Here is a 26,658-nt window from a genome sequence, read left to right on the forward strand (position 1 = left end):
AAGCAGTGGTATCAACGCAGAGTACTATTCGCATCTATCCTGCCAAAAATCGCGGGGCCAGGACGGAGCGACCACGCCACGCGAGAGAGAGCGAGAGTCCCACCGATATTCCCGGAGAGACGGGTGCGATCGTAAACAATTATTAATTCGCGTTTATTTTTGTTTCTTTTATATATCGGAGGGAATTATGTTATTGTCACTAAGAGAGAGAGAGAGAGAAGTGAGTCAGCAGAAGATTAAGTAAACCATCGAGGAAAACAAGGCCGACCCCGAGACCTTGTCATCGACGAGCAATAGCGCGGATCCTCGCGACCGCCGTCAATTGACCGGGCGAGGCACCACCACAACTCAGGGTGGAATGATGGACGCACGGAGACCCGGCGACAACGTAAATCCAGCTCGCGCACGACCATCGAGTTTCTACCTACTATCTCGATCGAACCGGCCCTCTGCAAAATCCCGCGGAATACGTAATTCACAATATCGCGAGTCAGCGATAAGGGCGCCGTATCGCCAGGTACGGCTTTGCGGGAGACCCGGGGCTGCGGTAAGACGTGCGACGCCGTAATTGGGTCGGCGCCCGCGCACCCCCTTTCGCGCAGGATTGAGCTCCGAGATCGATTCGGAGCGATAGATCCTTCACTCTTGTTCCGGATTTGTAACACGTGGCGTGCCCGCTCCCGAGCTGTCAAGAATCGATCGATTGCGAGGACTTAGTCGAATTCCAAGCCAATAACGAATAGACAGGAGGAGATCCTATCGGTGAGGCTACCCGTCGTGAGTCTATGGATAAAATTACGTTCTTTCGAGTCCGAACTTCCTCCGTTCTAGCGTCGTCGTGAATTTTTAGTGATTTGAGCGTTTTGTGAGGGCTTGGTCCCTTAAATAACGAGTTGGTGTTTGCAAGCGATTGGCGTTAAGCGGAGAGAGTCTCGAGACCGTAGTCCGGTGATTTAGTTCGCGTAAAAGCATTGTCTCTCCGAGATTATATCGGGTATTGCGCGCTACGTTGGTTTTTTTTGTTATCGCGTCCTTGAGATTTTCCGTCGTTTGTCTATGAAAGGTCGCGTATGTAACAGGCCGTATCCTGCGTGTAATTATTGCGTACCCTCCGAACGCGAAGCCTGTCGCGTGAACAGGAGGACCCCAAGTAGTCTCGAGGATATTGCTGGTTAGAGGTAGTTGCGTGTGTGCGACGACCGGCGCCCGCGAAAGCGAGAGAGAGAGAGAGAGAGAGAGAGAGAGAGAGAGAGAGAGAGAGAGAGAGAGAGAGAGAGAGAGAGGGAGAGAGGGAGAGAGGGGAGAGAGGGAGAGAGGGGAGAGAGGGAGAGAGGGAGAGAGGGAGAGAGGGAGAGAGGGAGAGAGGGAGAGAGGGAGAGAGGGAGAGAGGGAGAGAGGGAGAGAGGGAGAGGGAGAGAGGGAGAGGGAGGGAGAGAGGGAGAGAGGGAGAGAGGGAGAGGGAGAGAGAGAGAGCGGTAGTGTACGTGCGCGTGCGAGAGAGAGATCGCAATAGTCGTATCGCCGTTCGCCCGTCGGATAGAGATTCCGCCGGCAAATCGCGCGTGTGACTGTTCGGTCGCACGAGACCTCTCCTAACATCTTAGTCGCGACAAGTGATTCTTTGTCTGATAAATTGAAATGAATCTCTCTCCCTCGCGCAAGTTCCTGCGCTCTCCGTAAGTTATTCGTTTTTTTAATACTATCTTCGTTTTGGTAATTCCGTCGCGCACCGCGCTGCTTCGAATTAAGACCGACGTCAACAACGATTACGATATTCGATTACTGGCTGCTGAGTTGCGTTTTGCGACCAATGTCCGGCGTATTCGAGAATACTACTCACGATACTCCGATTCTCGCGTGCAGAATGGACTTCGTGTCTTATCGGCAATTTAACATTTCGTGCGATAATTGAGTTTATCATTATTATCACTTAATTTAATTCTCTGAACGGAACGGACTTTATTTCAATTGTATTTCGCTCGTAGCTTCACCCATTGTGAACCGGTTATTTTGTTCTTTGTAATTATTATCCTTACTGCTCTGTAACCTTGATTTGACTTACCTCTATTCTGTGGTAATAAGTCGGATTCGTTTCCATTATTTTGGCGCCCCCGCGGCCTTAATCCTTTTATTTCACAATATAATTTGGTTACATTACCACCCAGATTTCGCGTTGGTTATGTTATTTGTTTTTCGTGTCTCGTCTAGTAAATTGTCTGTCTCATTCTTGATATTTCGCGCTTCTTATTGTAACCAATCGTTTAGTGACAACACCACCCTGCCCCTCTGCCGTTTGGTGAGCTGACCGGCCCGTAGCGGAATTCCCGGCCCAGAGTTCGCGTTGAAGTTTTGTGTTTCGCGAGTTGACGTGTGAAAGACCGCGTCTGGCGCCCAAAATTTCGGCGAATCGCATATTAAAGCTGGCGTTCTGCTGCGGTACGCGCGGAGCGACTAACGTCTAAGTTCCCTCGCGCGAATAAAGTACTATCTTTTTTTGACGGCGACTAACCCTTGCTCCGCGGATAATTTTTCCTTCACAAGAGAAAAAGTCGTCGCAATATATATATGTATAATTTTGATAAACCATATATCACGCCATGAGCGACAACAAACTCTAAAATCGTATACGTTTCTTTTGAAAAGTATGGTATGACCATAAACATATTAATATAGACTGCTCATAAGGTGATGGGAGGTGTCCTCCTGAGGGAAATAGACAGCACGAACAGTCCTGGCTTGCTGTCTTCTTCTAATAGTATACTGCGCATACTGGTGCGCAGATTACGTCATAAGCCACATCCACTAGAAGAAGACAGCAAGCCAGGGGCTCGATTCTTGAATTTATTCGCAAGAGAAACGTATGCGCAAATTCGGCTCTTACAGAAAAGTTGCAAGTTGATTGGCTAAAAGCCATGCGATAGCCAATCAACTTGCAACTTTTCTGTAAGAGCCGAATTTGCGTATACGTTTCTCTTGCGAATGAATTCAAGAATCGAGTCCCAGGACTGTTCGTACCATTCTTTACTTCAGAGGAGGACGCCCCCACTCCCGATTCCACTGCTTCATGAGCAGTCTATATTAATATGTCTATGAGTGTAATGGGTATGACCTATTCGTTGCATTGCGAATGAGAAATTGCGTATACGTTTCAACACCTGTACAAAATGACTCGAAAAAGTGATGCGAGGTGCAAATAGTGGTGGGGATGGCAGCCATATTTCGCGTGGGCAAATTATACTGGGTGTTCAGTTCTCATTAAACAAAATACGCACGTAGTCTCAAATGTCAATAGACGTGATAGCCTCAAAATAAACTTATATCTAAATCTTTTTGATTGTTTTTTGAGTGTATAACATACATAATATAATCCTCTTACAATCATAAAATAACATTATAGACACCCTATATAATATGCCCACACGAAATATGGCGTCGCGTGCACACCTGTACATCATGTCCGCTTATATCTGTTAGCAGTCTAGGTTATATAGAAGTCTGTGGTTGCGACCGTCAAGAATAACGTTCTAGGGATTTTCAGGTGCGATCATTCGCAATGTGCAACTTGCGTATACCAGAGAGAAACATAAGAGCGGCCACCGTGATTCAGCCTTAGAACATATAGATATGGAAGGAGAATAGCAGACTGAAACATGTCCGGAGGAAGTGAGAAAGAAAATCATCGTTGCCTCTCTCTCAGAGAGTTACTGCTCGAAAGTGCGCATGCGTGTCATTTGCTGACGCACACAAGCATCATGTTAAACGTTAAGCCGCGCGTGCGCACTTTCGAGCAGTAACTCTCTGAGAGAGAGGCAACGATGATTTTCTTTCTCACTTCCTCCGGACATCTTTTTCTGGTCGAGAACAAAGGCATTCTCCTTCCATATCTATATGTTCTAAGGATTCAGCGGACGCGTGTACTGATGCGCCCCCTGAGAAAGTGGACATAAACTACGTCGTTACGCTCGGTAAAAAACGTAATAAATGGTTCGAATCCGTGATATGGTTCATATCCAAACTACTCAGATAAGAATCAAGTTGAGAACCAAACAGATGAGTCAGACAAGGCCCAACAATTTATCGCTCTGGCTTTGTCTCACCAACGATGAGTGTCTCGTAGACTCGTGCGGCGGCAGGCACGAGATTTCGCCTTTCGTGCGTAGCGTTCCACGTAATTCGAGAAGGACAAAATTTTATGACGTTAAACTTTGGGCAATATATAAAAAATTAAATATATTAAATATAAGGTGTAAAATCAGATTATAAGTTAAATAAAAATTATATCCAGTTTCCTGAGTACATTAAAAAAATTGTTTTTTGAAAGTGCATATTAAAAAAATTGTTGAATTAATTTTGTTTTACATGAATAAATATTCTAATTTGCATAAATAATAAAAAAAAAGTGCGAGTGACGGGAATCGAACCCGACTCACAACCAGTAACGTGATAACCACGGACTTAAGTGTACGTACTACGAGTCGGGTTCAATTCCCGTCACTCGCACTTTTTTTTTATTATTTATGCAAATTAGAATATTTATTCGTCAAAACAAAATTAATTCAACAATTTTTTTAATTTGCACTTTCAATAAAGCGTTTTATTATTTGTTTCATTTTATATTAAATATAATGTGTAAAATTAGGTTATAAGTTGAATAAAAATTATATCCAGTTTCCTGAGTAAATTTAAAAAATTGTTTTTTGAAAGCGCAAATTAAAATAAATTGTTGAATTAAATTTGTTTTACATTAATAAATATTCTAATTTGCATAAATAATAAAAAAAAAGTGCGAGTGACGGGAATCGAACCCGTCTCGTAGTACGTACACTTAAGTCCGTGGTTATCACGTTACTGATTGCGGCCTGCCGCCGCACGAGTCCACGAGACGCTCATCGTTGGTGAGACAAAGCCAGAGCGATAAATTGTTGGTCCTTGTCTGACTCATCTGTTTGGTTCTCAACTTGATTCTTATCTGAGTAGTTTGGATATGAACCATATCACGGATTCGAACCATTTACTACGTTTTTTTACCGAGCGAAACAACGTAGTTTATGTCCACTTTCTCAGGGGGCGCATCAGTACACGCGTCCGCTGAATCGCGGTGGCCCGCTCTCATGTTTCTCTCTGCGTATATGCAACTATTTCAAGAATAGGGCCCCTGAATCTGTAATAAAAAATACCATGTTCCATTTAAAAAAAAGTCACTTCCGGTCTTAATCACTCATTTTTTATTGGAACCGGAAGTTGAAAATATCATGATTCGATAGAGCATATACCCGATTTATAAAATGGAGATATTTTTTAATTTCAAAATAATCACTTCCCTAGACAATGTTTTAATATATAGCTCAATATAATCCGATATCCCGAGGGTGATTTTTATCCTTAAAACACTTTATGGGCCAAAATAAAAAAACACGGGTCAAATGTTTTTTGAAGTACTACATGCAAAGTTTCAAAAAAATCGGCGAGTGGCATTTGGGTAGTATTACTTGTTAGAGAAAGTTATACATCCTAATAAATCTGACAATGAGTACGCATCACTAAACATGCTAGTATGAAAGAAAACAGGAGATATAAAAATACATGTACATTTGTTTAAATATTGACAAAAGAAGACCTAGTCCCAGTGACTTTGATCTTGACATATATTACAGAGATCATTCTTCTGAGTAACTTTCAAAAGATTTTAGGCGTCGCTCGTTGTTTATTAAAAAGTTGATAACAAAAAAGTTAAATGAATAGAACAAAATTTACACTATGTATATTTAAGAATGGGTTTGTGTGTGTATGTGTATAGTATGAAAGCGTGGGTGGAGGAGCAGAGCCCTCCCAAAGATGTTTATTGATTAAATCGCATGGATGGTTGCAAACCTATGTGGAATTATAGAAAGACCTCGTGTCGTACTGAAAGCAAGGGATGATGGGGGTGAACCTTTTTTTGCAATTTTTTATTCCAATTTTCCATTCCAATTTTCCATGCAATTTGCATACAAAGCAAGGGCCACACCAATATTTTATTTTTGAACATCCCTATATTTAAAAAACGAAAAACAGGCGTATTGATCACGTAACGATTAGACACCGCTCAATAGGACACGCATTATTGGATACGTTCAGATTGAACACTGCTCGATTGGACACAGAATTATTGGACATTGCATTGGACGCCCAATCGTGCAGTGTATGTGTCCAATCGTGTAGTGTCCAAACGAGTGTTACTCAAATTTTTTGAAAGTTATTCAGAAGAAGGTTTATAATATATATCAAGATCAACGTTATTGATGCTGGGTTCCCTTTTGTCAATATTTACCTACTATTTTTAATAAATAAAGTTTTTAATATATTAGGATTGCTTAGAAAATAATGCCCTAAATTTTTTTTTGTTCGAAAACTTCAACAAGTTTGAAATTTACACAAAATATACATAAATGTTTTCTCTTTACATATTTTATTTTTCAACATAATCTCCAACAACTTTAGCCTTACGTCAGCACGATACAAGTGCATGTTTGCCTTTACTGTACCAGTTCTTGTAATGTTTACGTAGCTATGTTCTCATTGCTTGAATGGCACCTTCGTCATTCTCAAATCTTGTCCCGCCAGAAATATCTTTAAGTTATATCTTTAAGTGGCCCAGAAAGATATATTCCGGAAAACGGAAAAAGCCAGATCGAGATTATAGAATAAATATGGAGAATATAGTTTAGCAATTGCGTCCAATAACCAATTTTTTTGAATCATTTAAAAATGCACTTCGCGGGACAAGGTTTGGAAGATGACGAGGGTGCGATTCAAGCAGTGAGGACATGGCTACGTGGACAGGACAAGAGCTGGTACAGTAAAGACAAGCATGCACATGTATCGTACTGGTATAAGGCTATAGAAGTTGATGAAGATTATGTTGAAAAATAATATATGTAAAGAAGAAATATCCTTGCATTGTATTTCAAACCTGTTGAATAAGTAGTTTCTGATAAAAAATATAGGACATAGGGCATTACCTTTTGACTAGTAAAATCTAGTAACTCTAATATAAAATGATAGTATTTTGTTTACAGTTATTTGTAGTAACAATATTTTTGTTTGTAGTTCAAGCCAAACAGAAAATTAAAAAAAAATGGCTGTTATGTCAAGTCAGTGTCCGACTTTAAGATAAAAAAAATCATTATCATGATTTAAAATTGTTTGTAATAATTTTCCTTTCATTTTTAGTTAAATAGTTTAAAAGGTACAACATATTTACAATAAATAAATAACTGAATTTTGTTAGTTTTAAAAATATCTTGAATCCACTTGCGCCTATGTGCTTTAGAGTCGTTTGTTATTGTTTGTAGTGATTTTCCCTTCGTTTGTAGTTGAATAGTTTATTGTTTATTTATTGTAAATAAATGTTGTAACTCCTAAATTAATACGAAAGTTTTGCATGAATTTTAAGAATAAAAATAAATTGATTTATTTCTTAATAAATTCGTAAATTTTTTTAGGAAGTTTTAGAAGAAACATTTTTTAAATACTATTTTCCAAATTACTTTAAAATATTATTAAAAAAATTTTATTTTCAAAATATTTTTATATTTTTGTAATATGAGCGATGTGTTTACAAATACATATATTTTTAATATGTTTTGGTCACTTTTTTATATCTTATACTTATATTAACATTTTTTCTGATGGTATAGAATTCCTGCATAATTGTTCATAAATATTATTGATTATTTTTTAAAAGTAGAATTAAGAAGGTATACGTACCAATAATAGTTTTGAAACTCGTCTCAGGCTTAAAATCTGAGAAGGATGATACCGCTGCTGGATGACGCAACAAAATTTTAGGTGTTACCATGATCAAAGGTTTTCGGTAATTTCTTATCATCTATAAATCCATTAGATTTTTTAATTTAAATGTTCGCAATTTATGATAACAGAAATTGTTTTTCTCATTTACAATACATTTTATTCTCTTACCTGCCTTCTTAATAAATGAAAATATTGTGCTGGTTCAGTGGGATTTGCAATTTGTATATTAATGTCATCACCGTCGATTTCATTGTCTTTACTATCGGTTAATTGTAAGAATCTTTCGAGTCTACATGAACTGTGTTCTGGACCAGCACCATCATATCCATGTGGTAAGAGCATCGTTAGACCACTGCTTAACATCCATTTTGCTTCTCCGCTTGTTATATACGTATCGATAATGATTTGGGCTCCATTGAAGAAATCCCCGAATTGAGCTTCCCAAATAGGCAATATAAATGGTGATACTATACTCATACCATACTCAAAACCTAGTACAGCTTCCTCAGACAATATGCTATTAGCTATTTCTAATTTGCCAGTTTGATCACTAACCATAGAATTTAACGGGATAAAACTAGCTAGAATATATAATAACATTAATTTAAAATAAATAAATATAATTGTGTGGTAGCTCGTACGTATTAATAAATACTAATCATAATAATATATTAAAGGCTTTTTTTGACGAGCGAATAATAGGTGTAAATTTAAATTAATTGTGTATTTGTTTACATTACATGAGACGTTTCGACACTTACTTGTGTCTTTTCAATCATGTTATAAAATAACCTTATATAAAATCATTAAATTAAATCTAGACGAACGCAAGTATGTAGTCGTAGGTCAACATCTTTTCTTTTCGGTTGGTGAGCATGGTTAAACAATGATGGTCCATTAATTAGAAGTCACGTTATGAACAATGGTCAGATTGGTGTTCTGTTATCAATAATTAGTTAAATTAAGACTTAAGTATAGTGGCTATTATTGAACACTTATTAAAAGTAAAATCACACTCACTATTATGTGCCTGAATACATTATTATATATATATATATATATATATATATATATATATATATATATATATATAATATATATACATTATTCTTAATACTATTATAGTCTAGATCGAATATACTGTGAGGGACTCTCAGAAGTTAGATTTTATATACAAAACCTTTTCAAGGAGATAAATGTTTATCTTTGTTAAAGAGTCAAGTAACGGAAAATAGCTTTTGTCTAACAATTCTGTGTCATCCATATAGTTTAAACCGTTATTTTGTTGTTTGATGAATATTGTTTCAGATATTAATCTTTTATAATAATTATTTTCATGTTCAAAAATTTTTGTGCCGTCCCAATTTATTGTGTGATTGTGATCCATATGTGTTGAGATATAACAGAAAGATTTGATGTTTGTTTAATGTTTCTTTTATGTTCATTAACTCTAGTTTTTAATTGCCTTTTAGTTTGTCCGACATATGTGGCATTGCAATCTTTACAAATATTTTATAAATTATGTTGTTATTATGCATGAGAGGAGTTGTATCTTTGTGTAATTTAATGAATTTATTTAGTCGATTAAAACATCTATATCCCTGAGAAAATTCTGTTAATCTAAATGTTTTGTTAAGATGTAAAAGATTAATATCTGAAACAATATTCATCAAACAACAAAATAACAATTTAAACTATATGGATGACACAGAATTGTTAGACAAAAGCTATTTTCCGTTACTTGACTCTTTAAACAAAGATAAACATTTATCTCCTTGAAAAGGTTTTGTATATAAAATCTAACTTCTGAGAGTCCCTCACAGTATATTCAATCTAGACAATAGTTATTAAGAATAATGTGTATATATATATATATATATATATATATACAATATATATAACAATATATATAATAATGTATTCAGGCACATAATAGTGAGTGTGATTTTACTTTTAATAAGTGTTCAATAATAGCCACTATACTTAAGTCTTAATTTAACTAATTATTGATAACAGAACACCAATCTGACCATTGTTCATAACGTGACTTTTAATTAATGGACCATCATCGTTTAACCATGCTCACCAACCGAAAAGAAAAGATGTTGACCTACGACTACATACTTGCGTTCGTCTAGATTTAATTTAATGATTTTATATAAGGTTTAATTTATAACATGATTGAAAAGACACAAGTAAGTGTCGAAACGTCTCATGTAATGTAAACAAATACACAATTAATTTAAATTTACACCTATTATTCGCTCGTCAAAAAAAGCTTTTAATATATTATTATGATTAGTATTTATTAATTTAAAATGTTAAAGATATCTGTTAAATTATAGAAAATTTGATGATATACCTTCTGTAGATTGATCAACAAACATCGCGTGTCTTTGTGAAAAAGTTCCACGACCCACATCTTGTCCGCTTATTCTAACTTTATATCCTTCATATAATAGAGAACCGATAGCTAACGCCTCAGCGGTCGACCAATCCAAAGCTTTACCGTTTTCAATCTTTCTTAGACGATTTTGAATATGATTTTTCAGTAATTGTGGGTGAATGTCCTTTAATGTTATAGAATAAATATTTTTATTAATTAAAAAAATATATATGTACAGGGTGTCCCAGAATTCGCGGACACGGAATGCACAGCGTGATTTTCCGTGCTAAAAGAAACAACTTTTTCCTTTGACAAAATTGTGTCTGAACACTTTCTTTTTAATGAGAGCAACTTAAAGCTAACGAATAAGCGCTCCAGATTACGCATAATTCAGGAGCGGCGCACGCACGGCGTGCGTAAACATGTACGTTATTTTACTAAAAATTTTATTAGAACTATTATAAAGTAAGTTATTAAAAAAGCGACATTTAAATATCATACATAATTCTTATAAAATCTTTAGTAAAATAGTAAAATAGCATACACGTTCACGCGTCACGCACGCCGTGTGCGTGCCACTCCTGATTCATGCGTAATCTGGAGCGCATATTCGTTAGCTTTAAGTTGCTCTCGTTTAGAAAATAGTGTTCAGACACAATTTTGTTAGAGGAAAAAGTTGTTTCTTTTAGCACGGACAATTACGCTGTGCATTCCGTGTCCGCGAATTCTGGGACACCCTGTATATTTTATATACATACCTACATAACATATTCACACACATATTCGCTATATATTCACAAAATATACACAAAAACATTAATCAAATTAAAAACTGTTAATTAACGTTACGTTTAACTTCTTTACTGATAAAATTTCCATATTTACAAAATAACGACAATGGCTACCTCTTCATCCGAAGATTCTTTGCAAAGATGTTAGAATTTGCATCGGCTTTTCCGTGATGTTTTGAAAGATCGTGACACATGCATTAAATGGGCACAAAGCGTTAAGCTTCTGCCAACAATTAGAAAATGTCCAAAAAATGGAAAGGATCTGATGAAACTCATCCCATCATGTCGAGAATACTCGACTTCTGCAACTGCTATCGGACTTCGATTTCGATGTCAAAAACATAAAATTCGTACTATAGCACAAAATACTTGGATTGAATATCACAATCTTTCAATGGAAAATGTAATTTTAGTAACATACTTATTTACAAATAAAAGTAGTTATGACAATACGATTACCGAAGTCAGTGCAGATTAAAAACATAAAATTCGTACTATAGCACAAATACTTGGATTGAATATCACAATCTTTCAATGGAAAATGTAATTTTAGTAATGTTACGTTTTGTGGACTCCACGATTCTTTTCTTTCGGAGAATGCAAGGCGATATTTGAAATATTGCAGCTGCACTAATAAACTGTGATCTGAGCGAGAAAAACATACACAGAGATAGTTTAATAATAATAGTAAAAAAATCGTTACGTCCTGTGGACTCCACGATTCTTTTCTTTCGGAGAACGCAAGGCGATATTTTAAATATCACAGTCGCGCAGATAAACCGACGATCTGACAGGCGATGCAAACATATCTCGAGACAGCTTCATCGTAAAAATAAAAGAATACATACAGATCAACTCACAAAATTCAAGCTGTAACTTATCATATTCTAAGAAGTTAAACTAGGCGACAGTTCTCTAAAACCAACAGTTGGGAAGACTAATAAAATTTTAGAAGAAAGACTAACAACGATAAGCGATTCTAAACAATTCTCGCCTGACAGATCGTCGTTACGCGATATCTGCCTGAGATAAATTCGAGAGGGTAATAAAAATATCAACCTCACTTGACTACAACAAATTCTCCATTGGTCGAAACCTAGAGCTCTAAACAAAAGCCCTAATCAATCGTAGTAATTGTAAAATTAAAAGAGACGCCTCCGGGACCTAAAGGGTCATTGAAAAATTTCCTATTCGTCAGGAAATGTTAATAAACCAATGGAGAGGAGGAGCAAGAAGGTTTATATACCCGCGATATCTCTCGAGAGATTAGATTTTAATCCGAACTTTCGAGCGCAGTTTGCCGTGTACAAGCTATCCGAGCTCGTATCTAGACTCTTCGGACTTTTATATACTTTCAATTTCGAAATCCGCTTTCAACTCAAATTCCGACGTTCGTTAGAGTGCAAGTGAAAAAACATAGTGGAAGTCCGGAAGACCACACAACCAGACTAGAACCCTGCAGCCATTATTAACAACGCACTCTACTAACAGTAAGTCAAGACACACATATATGTATATAAAAAGGGAAAAACATAAAGTACAATTTTCACCCCGTATCAAAATAATTCTTGGATTTAAGATAAAGCCATCTTCTTTATCTCCTTTTGCGCAAGTCCTATCATATCCAACCCTAAACCTTCTTCTCCCTCTCTCTTCCGCCCCGAAAATCACTCAGGATTTCCCGTGATAACGGCGAGATCCGTGATTTCACCCGTTTCAAAAATCACTCAGGATTTCCCGTGATAACGGCGAGATCCGTGATTTCACCCGTTCCAAAAATCACTCAAGATTTCCCGTGATAACGGCGAGATCCGTGATTTCACCCGTTCCAAAAATCACTCAGGATTTCCCGTGATAACGGTGAGATCCGTGATTTCATCCATCTCCAAAAATCACGCAGGATTTCCCGTGATAACGGCGAGATCCGTGATTTCACCCGTTCCAAAAATCACTCAGGATTTCCCGTGATAACGGCGAGATCCGTGATTTCATCCATCCCGAAAAATCACTCAGGATTTCCCATGATAACGGCGAGATCCGTGATTTCACCCGTTCCAAAAATCACTCAGGATCTCCCGTGATAACGGAGAGATTCGTGATACCGTTTCCCATACCTTTCCCCTACTCAACATTATCCAGTCTCTCTCTCCCTCTCTCTATCTCTCTCTCTCTCTCTCTCTCTCTCTAGAATCCTACAAGCGCAAGGAATAAGAAATAGAATTAATAACGACAGAATGGAAAGAGAATAGTATTCCAAGAATTATTTCGAAATTGCACTCCATCGCCTCGATTGATTTTTCTTATCGTTCGTCATTCTTAGTGGACAACTTAAGAAAGCGGACTTCGAGAGCTGGAGCAAAGCATGCGCGAAATCGTCGGAATCGACGCCTGAGGCAAGAAGTGGCTCGGGCTACGGCCGATTCATTCCCGGACGATAGTCCAACCCAGGAATTATTAGAGCGCTTAATTACAGAACACATTCATATAATAAATAAACACAGCAGAAATAAGAACCCTGACACTCCCCTTGACCCTCTGATTTCCTCTCCAGAGCCATCGCACATTCCATCTTCTGCACCTCAGAACCACCCTCCCTCTCTTTGTCTCAATCAGTCTCCCTCCCCCTCTCCACTTAATATAGAGTGTGACGAAGGTTGCACTTGTCAAGAGGTAGTAGAAATCCCCTTCATTTATAACGAGGCCTACTCCTTTTTAAGGAGACACATCGGGCATATTCCATTCCAACACGAAGACGAATGTTATAGATGGCTCCTTTCTAATTTCCCTATACTAGAGCTCCCACTCCCAGAAGGTGTTTACACCTGCGGGCCAGACGATCCCGATGAAGAGCAGTTCATGAGAATTGTAGCGAGAAGTCTCCCCGGCGCCCACATCTCTATGTTTACTCCTATCCATCCCAACCCTATCGGATTCCCCGTCGATATCCTTCGCGCCTTCCTTTTCCCTTCCACCGTCGAAATTACCGAACTCTCATAAACTAGCATTCTCTCTCACACGCACACACATGGACACTATTTTTATATATCTATTATCATTTAAATTATTGTAACCACCAATCGGGACCCTAAAATTTAAACAATAACTCTTTCCCCTTTCTGCCCCGATTGAAGACTTCCGTATCTATGTATCACCCGCGATTTATACACAATCACTCACACATACACACGAGCATCTATTTCTTTTCTTTTTTCTCGACTAAGAGAAGTACACAATTAGAATAAATAATAATAATAATAATAATGTATAAGTATAATATGATTCTTATAAATTTAATTCTTCTTTTCTCGTTTTTTAAGAGTAAAATAAATTAATTGTTTTAATATGAGGCCTAATACTCTTTAATTTATAACCCGTTCCCACTCATTCCCGTAAACCAAGATCGCACAAGGTCCCATCCTGCGCAAAAGAGATTAAATTCTCTTGCCGAAAAGGGACCACCGAGCGAACGGCCCTTTAAATAGAGTAAGAGCGACCCTTGCGGTCGTTGACCTATTTGGGCCCAGACGTTCGTTCAGGTCTGCCGTCGTTCGAAATAAATTTAGTTACGTCCTTCCTTTCGACTCTTCCTTCCTCGAGTCTGGACGTAACAGTAACATATTTATTTACAAATAAAAGTAGTTATGACAATACGATTACCGAAGTCAGTGCAGATTAAATACAAACTATTTCAAAAGAAATGGTAGCTGTCATTTTTTCTTATTACCGAGAAGTATGTATGCTTACACTAGATGATATTTATATTGCAGCTGGTCCTATTGGAGGTATTGGTTTCATTGTTGAAATCGATGAAATGAAATTCGGTCGTCGAAAATATGAAAAAACATTGTCGATGGACAGTGGATTTTTGGGGCAATCGATTGTCAGATGAGCGAAATTAGATTAGAAATTTTGTCCAGAAAACAAGCAAAGCCGAAAAACTCTCTCTAGTCCGCTTAATAAAAAAACATGTTGCTCCTGGAATAATCATTCATTTCAATTGCTGGCGAGCGTACGATCTGCTCCAAGCGGAAAGTTATGAACATTTATTAGTAAATCATTCTGTTAATTTTATAGATTCAGAAACAGGAGCAAATACATAACGAATGGAATCATAATGGAGACCGCTGCGAGCTAGACTGCAAAGAGGAGGTATTTGGCACAATACAATTATCATCTCTACGAATATTTGTGGAGACGGAGAATTGAAAAAATGGGAATGATGCATTTGCAGAAATAATTCGCTACATTCGAAAAATATATCCAGGTAATATAAAATTATGTGTGAAATTTAAATATATAATTAATTTTAATTATAATAATTATTTATAAAAAATACAAAATTACAAAAAAATTAAAAAATATATAAAACAAAAAATATAAAAACACAAAAAAAAAAAAATAAAACAGAAAAAATTAAAAAATACAAAACAAAAAACAAAAAATGAAAAGAAAATTAAAATTTGGAACTAAAAACCTGCCTGTCCTCGTCATTAATTCTAGTTAATGCTAAGAGCAGAAACATATAAATGTCTTTTAACAAACATACGGAAACATTCCGTTTGATCGCGATGTTCTTTTTTCAGTAAAAAATCTGTCAAATACATGTATCAAGTTGAAGGATTCCAGAAATAACACATTCTCCCCTATTCATAACATACTCATATTATTATTTTCATTATTATTGTTGTAGTTCATTTATTTTTGCTTTTGTTATTGTTAACTAAAAGATTTCTAGGAAACAAATTGAAAAAATAGTTTTCCTTTGCTGTAATTGGGTTTAGTTGAGATTTTTCTTTTAGGTAAAAACTTTGGAAAAAATGATTTTCCGCGGCTGTTTTGTATATTACACTATTTTAATATCTAATTTCAGTACGCAAAAGGACTGCCATAAACTCTAAGTGTTCCTTTCGGAACAATAGCCCATTTTCTTCACTTATATATTGGACCAATTATTTTTTAAAAAATTTTACCCGAAGATATTTATAAACATTTTATGATTCTTTACACAGCTATTCGAATTTTGTCCGGAAAAGACACAGCGTTAAAATATTGTACGCATGCACAAAACTTATTTAAAAAATTTGTTCATCTCATACATATATCAAACTTTTATGGAGATGAATTTTTAATCGGTAACATTCATAATTTGCTGCACATTGCTGATGATGTATCATTCATGTCCCCTATCAGACATTACATCACTTCCGTTCGAAAATGTATTAAGAAAAATAAAGAAATTATTGCGTAACGGCAATAAACCATTATCGCAAATATATGCCGTCGTTATAATGAAATATCTTGTATTCATGAAGCACAACCAAAGATATCATTATTGAAATTCTAAAAAAATCAAGCTGTAAACATTCAGGAAAAATAAATATAAAAAAAGTACGATATAAAGATGTGCTATAATAACAAAATCACCTAATAATACAGTTTTACTTTCTAATGGTAAAATAATACATAATATTTATCTTCCTGAGAATCGAACTCACAAGGGACATGTCACAACTGTCCGGAACCGATTTGATTCTTCTTCAAATATGTTGTTAAATACACAAATCTAAAAGACACGTATTTTTTTATATGTGCGGATATTGAGTTTTAAGGGGTGAAACACCCCTTTAAAGAAAAACGGTATTTTTCTTTAGGATCGAATATCTGGTAAACTATAAGAGGTAGAAAAAAAAGACGTACAACAAATTTTAATGGCTTGAAGAGTACTTTAAAGTTATATAAACAAAATTTTTTTATTTTGAAAAAAAAAAATTAAGTGGTGGGGTATTTAAAAAAAATAAAAATAAAAAAATTTTGTTCATATAACTTTAAAGTACTCTTCAAGCCATTAAAATTTGTTGTACGTCTTTTTTTTCTACCTCTTATAGTTTACCAGATATTCGATCCTAAAGAAAAATACTGTTTTTCTTTAAAGGGGTGTTTCACCCCTTAAAACTCAATATCCGCACATATAAAAAAATACGTGTCTTTTAGATTTGTGTATTTAACAACATATTTGAAGAAGAATCAAATCGGTTCCGGACAGTTGTGACATGTCCCTTGTCAGTTAAAACATATAGTTTATGGTGATATTTTAAAGAAAAAAAAATTTATGTATAATTATCCATGTAATTCAAAATATTTGCTAGCGTGGACTGTAACAAAAAGAAATAGAAGGATTGTCATATGTAAAGTAAACGAGATTCAGAAAAAAATGAAATATAAATCTTAGTGAACTTGAAAAAGAAAAAATGTATGTATTAGGATTATTGCATATGTAATAGAACAGATAATTATATTATTAACACTGCTTCATACAGATTGAAGGTTGAAGGTGCCGATGAGCGCTCGGCACATATTTTGTTTCCTTAGCAACTAAATGTTATTTTCAAAAAGGTTATGCCCATTCACGTCTGTCATTGTAATATATGTGAATTGTGAATAATTGAAGAAATTGTGAATAATATAATATTATTATAATTCTTATATTCTCGCATTCTTTCAGGGTAAGTATTGACTACAATTTTATAAACTGTTTATATTACTTATCTGTTCCAATAAAAAATTCACGAGTTATACAAAAATATTTTTGATAATTGCAGATGAGTGACGATTATAAATATAGATTAGTTGAATTTAAAAGCACAAAAAATAAAAGTAAAAAGTGTTGACATAGTGCCGAAGGAGTGGATAACGTGGGACACTAAAAAAAAGAATTCTTGTGTTATTTTATGCTACCACCTTGTAATAAGGAAAAATTAATAAAATTAAGAAATCTTGTTAAAACCTGTCAGCGACCAGATCACTCATGGCCAAAATACGTCATACAATCACGTGGAAAAGCAAATAAATTTAAGAAATGTTTTTCTTGATGTTTGTGACTTTGTATTTTATTTTTATTAATATGCTTCTCTGTCAATAATTTATTGCAAAAAAACTCTTACGCACACACAATAATGCTTTTCTAAAAAATTTGTTCTACAACTTTGAGAATAGAAGATTGTTTGCGCTGTAAAATAATTTTTATCTTTTTTATCTCAGCTTCTTTATGTAACAATTATTTGAAAAAAATTATTACTATTTTTTAATGATATTTATAAATAATACTCATAATGTATGTTATTAATAATTTAGGAATTAGAAACATATTCTGATGCGAAAGAAAAATTTTTTTAATTAAACGCCTAACAATATGTATTTACAACAGACAAGGGCAAAAAATGATTTAGAAGAATCAGACTGATAAAAGTCAAAAATCGTCAAAAGAAATATTAAACTCTGTCACGATTTTAAGAGAAAATGTTCACGATGAAACCTTTCGTAAGTATATTAATTACAATTTTTTGACTTATATACACGGTGTTTCAAAAGTGAAGATAAAAATAAATATTTTTAGAAAAAATATAAAAAATTAAGTATTATTAAAGGGAAACGATTAGTGTCTTTTTCTTCAGAGGATTTAGAGACAGCCAGTGATATTTTTAGAAGATCGAGTGAAAAACGATTATCTTTTAAAAAATTTAAATTTACAAAATATAATTGCGAGCATGAAGATAAATATAACTAACAATAAGATATGAATGAGATGTAATATTGATAATTTATTTTGAAAATACTTTTTCCTGAACTTTCAGAATCTTTAAAAAAAATGGAGAAACAATTACAAGAATTATCAAACCAAGTAACTGTTCTTAAAAGACCAATTATAAAACTTACTGTAGATGTGGAAAATATTTTGACACTATTAAAAACCAAAGTCAGAACTTCAGTAAGAACTTCATCAGAAGATAAAGAGGATGAGAACCCGATTCAATTATCTGTTCAAACTTGTTCATGTGATAGCATGAAGAAATTTGAACAGTATTAATGAAAAATCAAATAAAAAATATTTTAAAAAATTGTAAGCATATATGTATGCATGTATGTATGTGTATGTATATATATACAGGGTGTCCCATTTTAAACAGACACACACATATACACACACGCGCACACACATGTATAAATTTGTTAATAACAGTTTATTATTCAGATCTATCTTATAAAACGTTCAATAGACGAACGCCGTGCATTAGTCCGTAATAGATAATAGATAGATAATTAATTTATTGACCCCCTAAGGGCTTCAATTTCTTACATCGATCCACATTTTCTCCGCTCATATTTACAAAGTAAACCGTATAGACAAACAAAAAGAAACAAAAATAGATATTTATACAATAATAATAATAATATACAAAAAAGAAAAAGAAACAGAACAGAAAATTAACAAAGTATGAGAAAAAAAATAATACATTATTTACATCACGCTTTATCGCTTAAATATTTCCTACTCGCATGTTTAAGTCCGCTCTCTGTCTCGCTACGCTCATCCTAACCGTACACACACACACACACACACACACACACACACACACACACACACACACACACACACACACACACACACACACACACACACACACACACACACACACACACACACACACACACACACACACACACACACACACACACACACACACACACACACACACACACACACACACACACACACACACACACACACACACACACACACACACACACACACACACACACACACACACACACACACACACACACACACACACACACACACACACACACACACACACACACACACACACACACACACACACACACACACACACACACACACACACACACGTCTTTTCTACCCTATCCTACCTTTATTTCTCTGCGCTTATTCTAATCTTAATGCTAATCTTAATGCTAATCTTAATGCTAATAGGACCTCCGCTTCCGGTTGCGTGTTATTTAGCTCTCACTTTTTCCCATTCGTTCTCTCTCTCTCTCCCCCTCCCTCTCCCTCTTCCCCTCCCTCTTCCTCCCTACGTTCCCTGTCCTCCTCTGAGTCTTCCCCCTTTACCCCCTCTCCTCTGATCTCCTCTAACTTTTTAAACCAATTTTCTCCTTCCCCCTCCTCCCCCAATACCATCCCCATTATTTTCTGCCAGCTCCACTCTTCCCCCCATTCCAGACAATCCTCCCAGACATGCTCCCACTCTTCCTTTTCTCCCCCACACATTCTACACACTTTCTCTTCCTCTTTCTCCCAGTACCTACTTCCTCTCATCCCATTCCCTAGTCTATACCACGCAATTCTCTGCCATCTATTTTTACCCCACCCCTTCTTGAGATACGCCGGAATTCCCTCCCCCTTGATCCATTTGTACCACCTGTTATATTTCGACGTTTCTATTTTTCCCCATCTCTCCTCCCTTTCTCTTAATTTGCTTAGTGTCTCCACCTCTTCCCACCTGAATTCCTCCTTTTTCCTACTCTCCTCTACCTCTCCTAGTTTCAATCCCTTATCCTCAAAAAATTCCCTTCTCTCCTCTTCCCAGTCCGATAATTCTACTCCTTTCATCGCCCTACTCTTTACTTTCTCTAAGCACTTTTTCGCTATCTGCCCTCCCCTTCCCTCTTCCAATCTTTTTTCATACCCCCATACCCTTCTCCCCATCCTCACCTTTAGCTTCTTCTTTTGCAATTCTTCCCTTATCATATAACCCGGCGTCCCTTAATCTACTTCCAAAATTCATTTTAAATATCTTTCCTCTATCCTTTCCATTCCTTCCCTCTCTTTCCACCCCCAAATTTCCACTCCATACACCCCAACACTGCCCACACTAACGCGTCGAACAACCATACTCTTTTTCCCCAATCTCCTCCAAATCTCCTCTCCCCTATCCCCCACACTTGTCCCAGTATTGCCGCCCCCCTCGCTACCCTATCATTTACTTGCCTATCCTGCCTCCCATTCCTCTGAATTATATATCCTAAATATTTGTATTCTCTCACCTCTTCTAACCTCTTCCCCCTCCAAACCCAACTAACCTTTTTGAATCTACCTGTCCCTTTCCTGCATCTCATGATTTTCGATTTCCTTACATTTAGCTCCAACCCCTTCCCTTCTAGATATCTTCCCAATCTCTCTAACATACACTTCATCCCTCCTTCATCCTCCGCCATCAGCACCACATCATCTGCGTACGCTAACGTGTACACCTTCTCCCCGCCCAGTTTTATCCCTCCCCGGTAAGTAGCGGACTTAGAGGGCAACCCTGCCTCACCCCCCTTTCCGTACAAAATTTGTCACCTCTCTCATCTCCTACCCTCACCCTAAAACTCACCTCTCCCAATATATCTTCGCACCTACTCACCAGTCCCTCTCTTACCCCCCTCTCTCTCATTGCTGCAATCAACTTTGTCCTATCCACCAAATCAAACGCTGCCCTCCACAAAAAATAGCACCAGTATCCCCCCTTCCTGTTAATTTGCCTGTTTATTAAATAATTTAGCCCGTACACATTATTAATAGTACCCATCCCCTTCCTAAACCCCGTTTGATTCGGTGGAATCAGGCCCCTCCCCTCTATATCCTGTCTTAGCCTTTCCGCCAGCACCGCCGCATACACTTTGTACAACGACGGTGCCAGCGTAACCCCCCTAAAGTCCGACACCTCCTTTCCCTCTCCTTTCTTCATGATTGGGACAACTAGACCTTCACTCCACTCCCTAATCCATTTCCCCTCCATATTCTATTGCATGTAGCCCAACTCCATTTTTTCAATTCCTTCCCTCCATACTTTCATACTTCCCCCGGTATCCCATCTACACCTATTGCCTTATTGTCCCTTATCTTTGCGATCACCTTCTTTATCTCCCCTTCGCTTATCTCCTCTTCCTCGTCCTCCCTTAACCCGCTGAGCCTCCCTTTCACTACCCTCGACTCCACCCTTCCTAACAGCTCCTTAAAGTAGTTATCCCATTCCCTTATCTCTATTCCTTCCCCTTTCTCCCACCCCTCCTTTCTTTTTTAACTATTTCCCATACCTGTCCCTCTGTCTTTGCCTCCTTTGCCTTCCTTATCCACTCCTCATTCTCCTCCTCCTTTTTCTTCCTACATAGTTTTTCGTACTCTCTCTTTATACTTTTCACCTTTTCCCCCCTCCCACTTCCATTTCCTAAGTTCTCTCCTGACTCTTCTCTTCTCCTCCATACATTCTCCATCAAACCACCCTCTTCCTTTCCCTCTCTTCTCCCCCCTCCTCTCATTTCTCTTTTTTAAAATTCCTTGCAACTTTTCCTTCATCATCCTCCACTCCTCCTCCAGCTCCATCCTTCCTCCCCTGATCTCCCCTACCAATTCTCTGAATTCCTTCCCTTCCTCTGACCAATTCCACCTCTTCTGTCCCTTTCTTCCCCTTCTCCTCTTATCCATACCGTCAGAGGCATATGATCCGAGTCAACTCTGCTACCCACTTCCAACCTCTCAATTTTCTCCTTTATCCCCCCGTTCCCTATTACATAGTCTATTACCAACTTCCCATTTGGTCCCATATACGTCCAGTTCCCCTTTTCATCCCCTGACATCCCTCCATTCAGTATCTCCCATCCCAACTCTTCCAACATATTTATCTATCTCTTCCCATCCCCGTTTACTTTTGCATCCTTTGACTTTCTTCCTCCCTCCCACCCTTCCACCCCTTCACTAATCCTTCCTCCTAATCCTCCCATCCTCGCATTTAAATCTCCTCCTATCAGCGCCCTTACACCCTTCCCTCCCTCCTCCATCCATTCCCTCTCGTCCAGCCATGTCTCTAATAAAAATACAATATCCTCTTCCCCTAACCTCTCCCAAAAGTCCCCCTCCTTGTTACTCATCCCCGCCACATTACAATATGTCACTCTCCATCCTTCTCCTTTTTTCTTGCCCTCCTTCCCCCTATTCCTTTCCCTCGCCCCTTTCCCCTCTCTCACTTCCCTATTTCCCTTCTTCTCCTCGTCTCCCTCTATAACCTCCCCATTTCTCTCTGTGTCCCCCCCTCCTTTTTTGCCTCACTTACCGAATCTGACTCCATCCTGTCTCCATTTTCTTTCTCCCTATCATTTTCTCCCCATTCCCTCACTCCTCCCTCTTCCCTCCTTAGTACCTCTTTTTCCTCATCCCATTTCCACCATTCTCCCTCCATCCAGATCCTCCCGTATCTCACCCACGTATGTGCCGCGCTCCTTAGTTACGAGCGGCCGGCGCTGCGTTGCTATAGCGCGAGCGAGGAGTGGGGGGCAAGAAGCGTGCGTCTCGAAATCTCGCCGTAAATGGCAAGTAAATCCCAGCACTGCTTTAATCTATGCCTCACTGTATCTTTTTGCGCCACCTGCTGTTGCTTCCTTTCTTTCTCCTGTTCGCTTGCTCCCTCTCACTGTTCCCACACTATCTAATTCCCTAGTTCCCTTTCCACTCTCCCTGACCCCCTCGCCTATCTCCCAAAATGCTGATTCACCCAACTGTCATCTATATTACCCTCTTTTTTCTACTCCTTCTCATTCCCTCTCGTCACTCCTGCACTCTCCCTACTTGCATTCGCTCCTTACGTTCATTCACACTCCCTTCACACTGCTTTCTCTCACTTATCACACCTTTTTCCAGCTTTTCTGCACTCACTAAATACACACCTCCTAACGATTTATTACCGGAAACGGAAGTCCTGTATTATACGACAATATATGTGCCAAAATGTGGCACAAAATTACATCACCGTAAAACAAATAGTCGGAAAAATGTATTCAAAGGAACAGAATTTTATAACTGTTTGGAAGGTGTTTATTATAATTACAATTTTTTTAAATATTAAAATTTAAAAAACGTTTCAGATTTGTAATTAAATATTTTGTTTCATCTTTATATCTTAAGTTGTTGCATCAACTGGATTTAAAAAACAAGAAAATCCACTAACTGAAAAACAGTTTAAAGAAGCGATTCAGGCAGTTTTAAATGATGTGAAAGACTAGAATGGAACGGATGGAACGTCGGGAGCGTGCTTAAAATACTGAAGCAGAATATTCGGAAAACTCTGAATAAAACTCTGATACTAATTAATAATAAATGTATAAAATAATAATGATCATTATTAAAAATGACAATTTCATAACATTCTGTAAGAATACGTTTCCGATATTGATGAATATTGTTACGTCATTAATTTTTTTTTATTGCATCTTCGTTCTTATCATTGTTGAAAAATAAATATATACGTTATTTAAAATAATATCCTTTATTATTTAAAAAGTTCTCATTTATTATATATATATAGGTATATATGTATATATATATATATATATATATATACAGGGTGTCCCATTTTAATCTCCCCAGGCAAATATCTCGAAAAATATGGAAGATACGGAAAAATGTTTCCGACAAAAGTTGTAGGACTTGAAGGGGGACAGATGATGAAAATATGGACTTGACCTTGAGTGACCTATTAAAGGTCATCGATATTTTCTTAAATGGAACTCCCTATTTTTTATTGCATATTCTTGTAGCCCTTGTCGAGATGTTTTCAAAACTACTACCTATTGATGTTTCTTACGCAAGCCGTTCCTAAGATACGAAACTTCAAAGTTGATATATCATCGGCATTCGCATTATCCAATGTACACCGCGGGGAGGTTGTTTAGTCAAATTTGTACATCAAGTGGCCTTAAAAAGGGCAAACTTTATGTGTGTGTGTGTGTGTGTGCGTGTGTACATACACCCTCTTTCTCTCTCTATCTCTCTCTCTTACTTATTCTTACCTTATAGAGATGTCTTCTGATGAATAATTGTACGACTGGAATGGATCACAACGTTGACGTTGACACAGACGTTGACACACCGTGACACACCGAATAATAAACGATTCTTTTTTTATAAATTGTATTATCGACACTTTGATGAATACACTCACGCAATCAGAGAGAATTTTCTCTTAGAATTTACCCTGAGAATCATGATAATCATGGGACAATATGGTATGGAAAGAATTTTTTCAAAATTTCTCTGATTAATATTTATCACATTAAAAATAATAATATCTATCATAATAAAATATAAAATATGTTTGATTAATTTTACTATGCAGTTTAGTAAAATGAATCAAACATATTTTATATTTTATTATGATAGATATTATTATTTTTAATGTGATAAATATTAATCAGAGAAATTTTCATAAAATTTTTTCCATACCATATTGTCTCACGATTACCATTATTTTTAGTGTAAATTCTAAGAGAAAATTCTCTCAGACTTGATCAAATATTATTTATTAATCTATCACAACACTCAATCACAATTCGCGGTTACTACCGATTAATTATTAAAAATTACTTTTAAAAAACGCGTTAAATGTACATTACTCGTCGCGGACAACAATACAGTCTACGACAACAGACTGCGGCGACGCCGACGCCACGATAATAATCGCGCGGCGTTGCCGAACGTGATTGACGCGAGATCCGCGAGACGCTACCGTGTCTTGTGATTAATCGAAGCCTTTGTATTATGAATGCGCTAATTTAGAAAATGTATAACAAAGTTATTAAAAAAAAAAGTATTATAACGTATTATAATACGTTATAATACTTTTTTTTTTAAATAACTTAACATTATACGTTTTGCTTTTTCTTTTCTCAGCGAGACGTGAGAAAAATAATTATTTTATGTTTTTTTATTGTTTTGCGAACAAGATGTTCCACGTATAAATATGTTGATCGCTCTGAAAAGAGCGGATTGGTTTTGGTCGCTCTGAAAAGAGCGGATTAATTTATATCTTTAAAAAATTTATAATAGGTGCTCAAAATGAGCACCATCCATCCTTATGCAAGCTCTCATGCGTTTAAGTAAATTTAATTGGACGTTCTCCATTACTTCCTCTTCGATATTCCAAATTGCATATCGCAATCTTCCAAGTCGTCGACGTCCTCGGGAAGCGTCTTCGGGAAACGATCTACTTTTCTCAGAAAATTTTCGCAAAACGTTCGTCTTGCATGATAATCTTCTGGTCGTAAATGTTGCACGCGTGTGTAATGAAATGCGTGCAACTTTTTTTCTTGTTTGGTTGAAAGGACACTGCCAGTCTCGTTTTGTCTCTGAGTTCTTCGTATGACGGGAGCAGATGGATGATTGATTGCATTATCGATCTGCATCTTATATTTATACGATTCGCGGGAGGCCGCTGTCGCGGGTGTCGCGTGCCGCTATTCGACGCGGAAGGCGTGGAGGGGGAAATCGCGACACCCCGCGGATTGTATAAATAAAATGAAGATTGATAATGCAATCAATAATCCTTCGATTATTACAAGCGTTAAGAGGACGATATGGCAGCGTACACAAACGAAGAATACTACGATATGCTAATGGCACTTGGCGAGTGTCACGGGCAGTATCACGTAGCTGCAAGACGATACGCCGAATTATATCCAAATCGAGCAAGACATCCGTCAGCTCCTGTCATACTACGAGCAGCTCAGAGACTATACGAGACTGGCAATGTCCTTCCGAATAAACACGAAACAGGAAGAAATCGTGATGCAAGAAATTTGCGAAACACGGAGCAAATTGTACGTGCTTTCGAGCAAAATCCGGAAACAAGTATTCGGGTGGTTGCTCGAGAACACAACGTATCGTACTCAACAGTACAAAGAACGCTTAAAGAAGAAAAGTTGCACGCATTTCATTATACACGCGTGCAACATTTACGAGCAGAAGATTATCAGGCAAGACGAACATTTTGCGAAAATTTTCTGAGAAAAGTGGATCGAGATCCCAGATTTTCTTCCCGTGTGATATTCAGTGAT

General features: G+C 36.9%; 1 protein-coding gene across 3 annotated transcripts in view; it reads right to left on the reverse strand.

Annotated features, from left to right (window-relative positions):
• LOC145944034 (2-oxoadipate dehydrogenase complex component E1) overlaps window positions 1-26,658 on the reverse strand; it is a 141,620-nt gene that overhangs the window by 13,913 nt on the left and 101,049 nt on the right. The window contains exons 8-11 of one of the 3 annotated variants that reach the window (XM_083051989.1): window positions 10,157-10,364; window positions 7,963-8,375; window positions 7,750-7,870; window positions 7,611-7,684 (exon numbers count right to left, since the gene is read on the reverse strand). In XM_083051989.1, coding sequence (XP_082908115.1) covers window positions 7,656-7,684; window positions 7,750-7,870; window positions 7,963-8,375; window positions 10,157-10,364 — 771 coding nt within the window. In that variant the 3' untranslated portion in view covers window positions 7,611-7,655. Of the gene's footprint in view, window positions 1-7,610; window positions 7,685-7,749; window positions 7,871-7,962; window positions 8,376-10,156; window positions 10,365-26,658 lie in introns of those variants that run through there. The other 2 variants (XM_083051988.1, XM_083051990.1) reach the window with 2 other exon arrangements.

Source organism: Prenolepis imparis, unplaced genomic scaffold (genome assembly GCF_030444845.1).
Source record: "Prenolepis imparis isolate NDT839.2.m4 unplaced genomic scaffold, iyPreImpa1.0 SCAF_12, whole genome shotgun sequence".
NCBI lineage: Eukaryota > Metazoa > Arthropoda > Insecta > Hymenoptera > Formicidae > Prenolepis > Prenolepis imparis.